Source organism: Cervus canadensis, chromosome 10 (genome assembly GCF_019320065.1).
Source record: "Cervus canadensis isolate Bull #8, Minnesota chromosome 10, ASM1932006v1, whole genome shotgun sequence".
Taxonomy (NCBI): Eukaryota; Metazoa; Chordata; class Mammalia; order Artiodactyla; family Cervidae; genus Cervus; species Cervus canadensis.
Genome location: NC_057395.1, coordinates 60217927 through 60228011, shown reverse-complemented (window position 1 = coordinate 60228011; position 10085 = coordinate 60217927). Strand labels below are relative to the sequence as shown.

At 56.3% G+C, this 10085-nt stretch overlaps 1 protein-coding gene across 1 annotated transcript; it reads left to right on the top strand.

The window, feature by feature from the left end:
- The first annotated feature begins 74 nt into the window (after positions 1-74).
- FOXS1 (forkhead box S1) lies at positions 75-3611 on the top strand. The gene has a single exon (XM_043478859.1). The coding sequence runs from the start codon at positions 2358-2360 to the stop codon at positions 3348-3350; it is 993 nt and encodes a 330-aa protein (XP_043334794.1). The 5' UTR covers positions 75-2357; the 3' UTR covers positions 3351-3611.
- Positions 3612-10085: the final 6474 nt, after the last annotated feature.

Sequence of the window (10085 nt, the reverse complement as noted above, 5' to 3'; positions counted from 1 at the left end):
GCTCCAGTGGTTAGGACTCTGCACTTCCACTGCTGGGGGCCCAGGTTGGAGGGATCCCTTGTCAGGGAACTAAGATCCTGCAAGCCCCACAGCCTGGCCAAAAAAAAAAAAAAAGGAGGGGGGTGGCTGAGTTTACTAATAATTATACCCTCAGCATGGTTTAGACTGAAGCCCAACCAGTAACAGAACTGTCCCACTTCTGAGGAGTTTGAGTTTCCAGACCCTCCTTCCACCTGCCACAATCTCTCTTCTTTGGAGGGGGTGAGAAGTGGTGGGGGTCCAGGCTCCCAAAACAGAGGATTTGACCTGAACCAGGGGCTTTGAATGCTAACCACTGAACCACCACCTGTAGATACTGTCTTTGGAGAAACTGAGGCAGGCCTAGGATAAGAACCTAAGTGGGAGCCAGGAGTCCATCCCATCCCCAAGCCCCACCAATTTTTTGCAAAATGTGAGTTATAGGGAGTCCATGAGAATCGGAGGGAACCCCCTCCACCAGGAAGGCAGTGACCCTGCCTTGTCAGTAAAGTCACTGTTTTCTACCCCAGATATCAGACCTATTACCTCTTCTGATTTCTGACTATAGGAGTTCTCTTTCAGATGGCAATGTAATAAATCTTTCAGTGATACATAAATAAGCCACTTTTACAGAGGAGAAACTGTATGACTCCACAAAGGATAGAACTCAGTCAAATCACTATTTTTAAAATTGATTTAACAAATGTTTATTGAGCACCTACTCTGTTTCAGGCAAATGCTGGACACTGGGGATAGAGCAAACCATGGTCCCTATTCTCTTACGGGTCACAAACCTGTTTTCCAGTGGTGGCCTGGTAACTGTCCTCTAAACCCTGCCCCTCACAGAAGGAGTGGTATTAAGGAGTTCCATCCTTCTGAGTTGAAATCACAGCTTTGGTCTCTCACTAGCTGTGCCACCTCAGGCAAGTCACTTAACTTCTCTGAGCCTCAGGCTCCTCATCTACTCAGAAGAACCTCTCAGGGCCTCTGGAGCAGAGCTGGTCTGAGAAGTAACTGTCGAGAGGGGAGGGGAGCTGGCCTGGCATGCCAGTGACTCACAGGAAGTGCCGGCTGATTTGGTTGCTTGGAGCTGGGAGAGCACGGTGGCGGTTGCTTTACCTTCAGAAGCCTTGACTGTCCTGGGCTTTGCTGTACCCCCAAGCCTAAGGCTGCAGCTATCGGAGAAACTCAGCTCAAGGTGACAGTCCTCATCATGCCCAAACCCTTACTCAGTGCCAGGCTCTAAAAGGGCACTGGATTCCGTGTAAGCTTTACCACAGCCTGGACAACTGCAGAGTCAGCAGCTCCATTTTAGAGATGGGAAACTGAGGCTCAGCCAGAGAATTGGTTGAGAGCCTCTTGGAAGGGGGATGTCTCTGGCCTGAGGTCTGTCCTCCCCATACTAGTCACTAGAGGGCGCCAGCGCCCAGCAAGCCGGGTTTGGGCTGGCTCTCATAAGCACCCTAGGTGCCCCACCTCTTGCAGACCCCAGTGCTAGGAGGGCAGGGAACAGTGTGACCCCGAGTGCTCTGCGCTGCGGGGAGGAGAAAGAGAATCACCAGGCCTGGGAGGAGGAGGAGAGGAGAAAGAGGAAACCAGAGGTGGGGATTCAAGAGGCCCCTGAGGCTCTTCTCACAAAGCTCCCTGAGCTTGAGCTCAGATTCTACCTCTCCTCTCTCAGGAGAGTGTGTGTGTGTGTGTGTGTGTGTGTGTGTGTGTGTATGTATGTGTGTGTGTGTGTGTCTCCCTGTCTTTGTGGATTTCTTTCTTTCTGTCGTTCAGTGATTCTTTTTCTGTACTCTGTGCACAAGCGCACGTGCATGGGGCTGGCTCTGTGTCTCCCCTTTTTCTGCCTAATTGCCGTCTCTTGTCTCTGCCTGTCTCCTCTGTGTGTTCCTGTCGCCCTCTCATTATGTCCCCACCTCTCTTTGTCTCTGTCCTGTCTTTCTTCATTCTCTCTCTGTATCTCTGCCTTGATCTCTTTTTGTTTCTGTCACTGTCTCGCCCAGTTTCACATCCCGTCCGTCCTCAGCCACCGCCACCAGCCAGCACACGTGGGCTGAGGGTCTCAAGCCCTTCCCTCCCGTGTCTCCTCACCCTGGGCAGCTGCTCACAGCTTCCCAATCCTGGCCTCTCCTGCCCGCCCCTCTTGGGCCTGGGGGAAGGGGGGCGAGGGAGGAAGGGAGGGCAGCCTGGCGGGCCCACCCCTTTTTGCCTTTCCAGGCTGGGAGGCTGGGCCAGTGGGCCTTTTAACCAGCCTGGGCAGGCTGTGCCGGACACCAGCCCTGGACATCGTGCCTGGCCTCTGCGGTTCCGGCAGCCTGGCCAGCCTGGCCAGCATGCAGCAGCCTCCCCCACCCGGGCCCCTGGCCCCTGCGGCCGAGCCAACCAAGCCTCCTTACAGCTACATCGCCCTGATCGCCATGGCCATCCAGAACTCTCCGGGGCAGCGGGCCACACTCAGCGGCATCTACCGCTACATCATGGGCCGCTTCGCCTTCTACCGCCACAACCGGCCGGGATGGCAGAACAGTATCCGCCACAACCTGTCACTCAACGAGTGCTTTGTCAAGGTGCCCCGCGATGACCGCAAGCCGGGCAAGGGCAGCTACTGGACGCTGGACCCCGACTGCCATGACATGTTCGAGCATGGCAGCTTCCTGCGCCGCCGCCGGCGCTTCACCCGACGGGCCGGTGCCGAGGGCGCCAAGGGCCCCACCAAAGCGCGCCGTGGACCCCTCCGAGCCACCAGCCAGGATCCAGGAGCCCCCGACGTCGCAGCTAGCAGACAGTGCCCGTTCCCGCCGGAGCCACTGGAACCCAAGGGCCTAAGCTATGGGGGTCTGGTGGGGGCCTTGCCAGCCAGCATGTGCCCGGCCACCACCGATACCAGGCCTCAGACACCCTCAGAGGCCAAGGAGATGCCCACGCCCAAAGCTGCAGGCCCCGGGGAGCTCCCTGTGGCCACCTCGTCTTCCTCGTGCCCTGCATTTGGCTTTCCCACCAGCTTCTCTGAGGCTGAGGGGTTTAGCAAGGCCCCTGCACCCATCTTGACCCCCGAGGCCACCATCGGGAGCAGCTACCAGTGCCGGCTGCAGGCGCTGAATTTCTGCATGGGGACTGACCCGGGACTCGAGCACCTCTTGGCCTCAGCAGCCCCCTCCCCTGCACCACCCACCCCACCAGCCTCCCTCCGGGCCCCGCTGCCCCTGCCAGCTGACCCCAAGGAACCCTGGGTTGCAGGCAGCTTCCCTGTCCAGGGAAGCTCCAGCTACCCATTGGGGCTGACCTCCTGCCTGTACCGGACGCCAGGAATGTTCTTCTTTGAGTGAAGGCCAGCCGGCCTCAGGCCGTCCCTGCATAGCCCCTGCCAACTACGCCCTCCAGGTTGAGCCTGACTCTGGGATCTGGGGAGCTCTCAAAGGACGCGGGCCTGGCAAGCCCACGACAGCTGGGACAGGAAGCCAAGATTGCAGCGGTGAACACTCAGCCAGCCCTAGGGCCTCTGGACAGACTTGGGGGTGAGGGGAAGCAGGGCCCCCTGGGGATTTACTCTGTGGCTCTCAGGGCCAATAAAACCAGTGTGATGATGAGGGTCAGTATGCTGGATGGTTGGCAGCTGAATACCAGGACACCTGGTTCCATGTGGAGTGGGTGTGGCTGTGGGGTCAAATGGCAGGGGCAGGGGACCCTGGATAGAAATGTCCCACATGAGGCTCTCTACTGCTGGGGGCTTTCTCAGGGGGTTTCCCAGGAAGGCAGAGGAAGGGGGAGCAGGGATTTGGAGAGAGAGAGAGAGGAAGGATGCAATCAGGAGAGATGCCCAGCAGGGTTGGGGCTGGGCAGCACTGAGGGGCTGATCCTCCAGCCCCAAAGTCTGACTCGGCTCCCTCATGATGAGCAGCCATAATACCTGTGACCATTTGTGGTATTTATCCTGTCCTGGACTCATGTATATCTTCTCATATATATATATATCTGTGTGGTACAGAATGTTATCCCCATTTTACAGTGGTGGAAACTGAGGCTCAAAGAATTCGGGGCTCACTAGCTCTGGCTCCAAATGGCAAATGAGTGGCAGAGAAGAAATCAAAACCAGGTCTGTGTGGCTCTACCCGCCCCCGCCCCCAACTAATGCTACCTGCAGTTTGAGTGAGGCTGCAGGCTGGCACACAGGGTGACCCCCTCAGACGGAAGGGGGCATTTTTTGAAGCCTGGCGTGCCCGGGCTAAAAAGCCACCCCTCACTCCTGACACAGACAGGGAGCCCAAGGCTCAAAAGGCTCAAAATCCCTTGTCTGGATTTCCCACGTGACTAGGAGACCTCCCTGAGCCAACAGCTCTCTGAAGTCTCCTGGTGTCTCTTTAAGAAAACATTTCCCTCTTGGTGGGAGGGGGCGGCTACCCAGGGTACAGCTCAGAAGAGACTGAGCCCTGACCTCTGAACTTCTTCAGCGGCCCCCTTGGGTGGAAGCAGGAGAAGTGGCTCTATTCGTGGCCCCCATCAGAGGAACAGACTTAGGGACCTGAAACCTCACTGTTCCCACACCCTCCAACACCAGCCTTGCTGAAGCTGATGGCTTTCTTCCCGGACGTCAGTCCCCGGTCTGGATCATGGGTGTAGGGAGAGAAGACAGGAGCCAAGGATTCTTTGCTGGAGGCTCTTGGGTCCCACAAGATGATACCCAGGAGGCTGGAGACCCCTTCATCAGGCAGGCAGCCCAGTTCCCTCCAGAAACCCCCCTCTCGGGCAGGCGGCCACGCTGGCTTCAGTCTCTGCGGCTCCCTCCTCCCTCGGCCAGTCCCCTGAGGCCTGGGAGGAAGCGAGCCCGGCTGGACCGCCTCAGCTGTCTGGTTCCCACAGACTCCAGAGCTGGAGTGGAGGGGGGACCTGCAGAGTGGGGGGCTCAGTGCGGCCAGAAGGGGGTGGAAAAATGCCTGGCCAGTATGGGGACCCTCCCCACCGTGTGTGCCGGGCCCCAGCCTGGAACCCATGGAGCAGCGAGGGGACGTCCTGTCCCACTCGGGCGGCCTTGTGGCTGAAAGGGGACAGGATGGAGCCCCACGAGTGAAGGACACACGCAGGGTGTGCCTGTGTGGGTCAGTACGACTCAGGGTGTGTGTGTGAGAGAGAGGAGAGACTGAGATGCTCAGAGACAAACAGGGACAGATTCAGGGGGCGGGGGTCCTTTCTCAGCTGGATCAGAGAAAGAGGCCGCTGCCGGGCGCTGTTCCCTGTGGTGCATTCCTGTGGAGACCTGGTGACCCCAGTCCCTTCCCAGCCTGTGTCCTGGAGCTAGTAGGAGGATGGGGAGGCCGGCCCAATGGGAGGAGAGCCCAAGCCTCGGCATCCTGCTCCACCCACCCCTGGAGGAGGTTTAGCATCTAATGGGATGGGGGCTTGGGGAGAAGAAACTGCACCCCCTGTCCCCGATTTGTGGTAGGGGAACGGGCAAAGCGGTCAGTCGCACCCAGAGCTGGGCAAGCCCCCTCCATGTCCCTCTCAGGTCCCCTCGAAGAGTCCAGAAGTGAAGATGGGCCTCTCAGCCCCAGTGCCTAAGCAGGACCCTAGGCTCAGAGCCTGCCTTGGACTTGCCGTGTGGGCCTGGACCAGCGCCCATCTCTCTGGGCCCTGATTTCATTCCTTTTGCCCGGTGAGGGGGTTGCAGTCAGGAAGGCACAACCTGACTCTTTGAACCCAGATCCCAGGGTGGGGCTGACCTGGGGGACAGACTGGAAGGGATCCCCTCCCAGCAGCGCTGGACCAGGAAGACCAGACACCGTGGTCTCACGCTGCCCTCTGTCTGCCTGCTGCCCAGCCCGGGGACCCCACCCACTGGGCCTCCTGCCCTCACATACTTTCCGTGACCAACAGACACCCTCCAGCTCCTGCCTGGCGGGAAGGACCGTGCTCAACAGAGACTTGGAATGCCTAAGCTGGGCCGACCCAGAGAAAGCACCTCGGCACAGACGGAGAGGCCAAGGCCAGAGAAGGTAAGTGATGTGCCCAAGGCCACACAGCAGAGTAGGAGTACCCCTCTGCTGCCTTGACTGTATAGGTCTTAGGGGGACAGGAGCCCCTCCTTCTGATGCTCCACACTGGAGGCTGGTCTGTCTCCAGGAGGGGCTCCCAACCTCCACTCCTTCTCCTCAGCAGGTCAGAGTGCAAAAGGGTGCTGAATGGCCTTGTAGAGTCAGGCTAAATCAAATCTAAAACGGTAGAACCAGTGGTACTTCAGAATATTCCAGAGTCTTTAAACCCGGTGACTCAGATTCTTGGACTATCAGAGCTGAAAGGGCGTCTCCCACCCTGTTTCTGAATCCCCTCCACACCAGGCAGTGCGTATCACGTGGGGTGCCTTCAGAGCTGGCCTCGTCCCACCCAAGTTTGGCAGCTCTGAAGGGCTGTCAGGAAGTTCTTCACCTGCTGGTCCTTTGGTCTCTGCTCTCTCTGCCTCCAGGGAGGCTGCCCCCACCCACAGGGCTGGACCTTCCTCAGCTGCTTCTCCACCCTCCACATCTTATCTCCCCCTCGCCTCTCCGCCCACCCGCTTCCTTCCCTGGTTTACGGCATTCCACTGCCCGAGTTCCAGGCTCCTTCCCACACCCCAGACAGCGCCTGGGCCAGGGTGGGAAGACCCTCTCCCTTAGAGCGTGGGCCCTCTGGGGCCACCACACTGATGAGGAGGATGGGGGAGGCTGTGTCGGCTAGCCTGGCATGTCTGCCTACTGGGAGTGTACAAACCCAGGAATCCAAGCCTTGGCCAAAACATCCCCTCCCATCACTCCTAAGAGGCCAGGCTGCCAGAGGCAGTAGGTACGGCAGCTAAGAGCAAGGGCTCTGGACCCCAGATGTCTGGCTTCAGGTCCCAGTTGTCCCTTCCCAGCTGTATGATCTTGAGCAAGTTGCTTCCCCTCTCTGAGTTTCCCTCATCTGAAAAATGTGGATATACTAACAGTGCCTACATTCATGGGATTGTTGCTAAGATTACATGAATTAATATTCACAAAGTGCTTTGAACAGGGTCTGGCCCATGGAAACAGCAATGTATGTATTTAAGCAAAATAAGTACGTGGGTCCTGAGGGCTTGTCCTCTTAACCTAGTTTACCCCCCAGGGGAGGCTCTAGCTACTGTGGAGGTGGGGGGGCTGTAGGGAGAGGAGAGATTGTTATGAGATGAAGTTTTGGATTCAATTCCTGGCGTCTTCATTTCCTTGCTGTGTGACCTTGAACAAATAGATTCACCTCTCTGAGTACTAGTTTCTTCATCTGTTAAATGGAGCAAGATTTCAATTCTCAAGGACTGGCATGTGGGAAAATCTCATCTTGCACAATATATGTACAATTCAGTCAACACGAATGAAACTGGACGCCTGAAACTAATATAACATGCTACTGGAACATGAAAGAGCCCCGCTGGAGGGCCTTGTACCCTCAGCCCAGTCCTCTCCGCCCCTTTCATTGGCAAAGGTCCAGACCCTGAGGTGCCTAATCCCCTGTTCCCGCCCTGCTGGTAACTGGGCGGTGACTCAGAGAGGTAGCTGGTGGAGCTAAAGGAAGTGGTTCCAGGCTAAAAACAGACCAGAGGCTCATTTAGTCCCACAGTCAACCAGAACCCTGGCTTTGACCTCTGACAAGGCTGCCTCCTCCAGACCGCAGTCCTCAGGATGCCCTGATCTCTCTGGGAGACCAAGAGGAGGCTGATTCTCCCGAGTGAGTTAAGGCAGCTGACTCCTCTAAGCCTATGCACTCGCTGTTCCCTCCGCCTGTAAAGCTCACTCCCCATGGCTGACTTCTTAGCATCCAAAGTCCATGTTGAATATCACCTCCTGGGAGAAGCCTCACCGCACGCATTGATTTGACTGGGTGTCTCTAGATTTTTTTTTTCCATCTCTGCATCCCATGTGTTTCCTCCGCCTGGCACCTGTTGCAATGTGGAATTATGCATCTCTGTTTGTATTCACTTTTTCTTGCATCTCTGCCTTAGGGTCATAAGCCTCTGGGGGCAGGGGTTGGGTCTGTCTTATCCACTTTATCCACTTCTCTAACCCACTGACTGGCATGTAACAGGCCCTCAATAAAGGTGTGCTGAAGGGATAAATGGATAATTCCACTTGCCATGGATTAAATCTCAGAGAATCCTCCAGGGGCTCCCAGTCAGAGCCAGAGGCCAAGTTCTCAAAGGCCTGTATGATCTGGCTTTGGCTCCTCTTGCACTCTCTCCCACCCTCACTCCAAACAGGCTTTGTTTGCACTTGCTCATCCTTCTTCCTGGACCACTCTCCCACGAATACCCACAGGACTCACTCCCTGACCACCACGTCCCCCATCCACCCCACCAACACGTTCCAAGTTCATTATTGCCATCCAGTGTCTGTCTCCCAAGAAGGAAGTTCCATGAGGCCAGGAGTTTTTGTCTATCAGTTGCTTGTCCTCTACACCGGGAATAGCGTCTGGAACAGAGTAGGGACTGGAGAGAGTTGTGGAGCACACGTAAACTCAGCAGCCTGGCCAGGTGCTTGATCTGTACATCTCAGGTCACTTTTGCTTTGACCCTGGGAGGCAAGTACTGTTATCCCATTTTACAGACAGGAAACTGAGGCTCAGAGAGGGTGCAAGGTCCATGTGAACCCCATTCTGCCTGACCTGCACCCAGTCTCTCTGTCATCAGCCGGTCTCCCTGACGGTGTATTGGGTCTGCAGCTCCCTCTTCCTGTCCCCACAGTCCTTACAGCCCCTCAAGCAGTCATACCCCAACCTCCCTCTGGCCTCTCCCTGCCTCCAGTCTCTCTCTCCCACTCAGTGATGTCCCAGACTACAGCGATCCTTCGAAATCACAGATCTGATCATGTCCCTCTTTCATTTGAAACCCTTCCATGGCTCCCTATGGCTGGGGTTCAGCCTGGCATCTGAGGCTCCTGCCAACTTCTCCAGACTTATTTCTTGCTTCTTTGTCTGCAAAAGTCCCCTGGGATGCTTCAAGACTAGCTTGTTCTCAGTTCCAAGTCTTTGGAGCTGCCTGGAACAACCCGCCTCACTCTATCTGGAAAAGGTCTGCTCCTTGTTCGCTCTCCGCTTGGCTGTCACTCCCACTGGAGAGTGTCTTCTTCCACGCCCTTCTAGCTTCACTACAATCCCCAACCTCCTGCCCCAGGGGTTCCAGAGACTGTGAACTCCCCAAAGACCGAGGCCATGACTAATTCATCTCCAGGCTCTGGCTTAAGGCCAGGTCCAGAAAAGGGTCTCAAGAAATAGCAGTGAAATTCATGTCAATGCATGGCAAAAACCACTACAATATTGTAAAGTAATTAGCTTCCAACTAATAAAAATAAATGAAAAAAAAAAAAAAGAAATAGCAGTGAAGTGATAGGATGTGTCTGAAGTCAGGCCACCTGCTTTGCACCCTCAGCCTACTGTGTACTGGCTGGGAACCCGTGCACTTGTCCATCAGCTCCTTGTGCCTCAGTTTCCTCATCCCTGAACTGCTGAAATACACACTCACAGGGTGGGATGAAATGAGTGCACACATGGGAATCGCTTGGTACGGTGCCTGGTGCTCAGTAAATAACACCCATTAGAGTGAAGGAAGGAACAGGTGTGTGGGCAGCTGCACCAACGGATGATTGGTCCAGGTGGGCACATCCCTTAGGACAGCCCTGGCTGCTTCACACCCTCGGGGCGGCCCTGTCACTGGCTGAATCTTTTCCCACAGCTGCCCTGCTGGGTCCAAGGTGGCTGGTGGAATTCAAGGCCACTGGATGCCGACAGGAAAAGGCAGCGTCACCAGCCCTGGAGTAATCCAAACCAGATGTGGCCTCAGACCCATGGGGGTGGTCACTGTGGGCCTGGCCAAGGCCCAGAGGCAGGAAATAGTCTTGGAGAATGCTGCTCTCCGCTCTGCTCTCTGGGACCAGAGAGCTGGGACCAGTCGGAAGGAGCTGTCCTGTTGAGGGTGTTAACCCTTCAGAGCCCACGGTAGGGGGAGGGGTTTGCCTATGATGGTGTGCAGGAGCAGCTGGTGGCCCTGGCCCCATGGGGCAACAGAGCTGCTTGCAGAGAAGGTTACA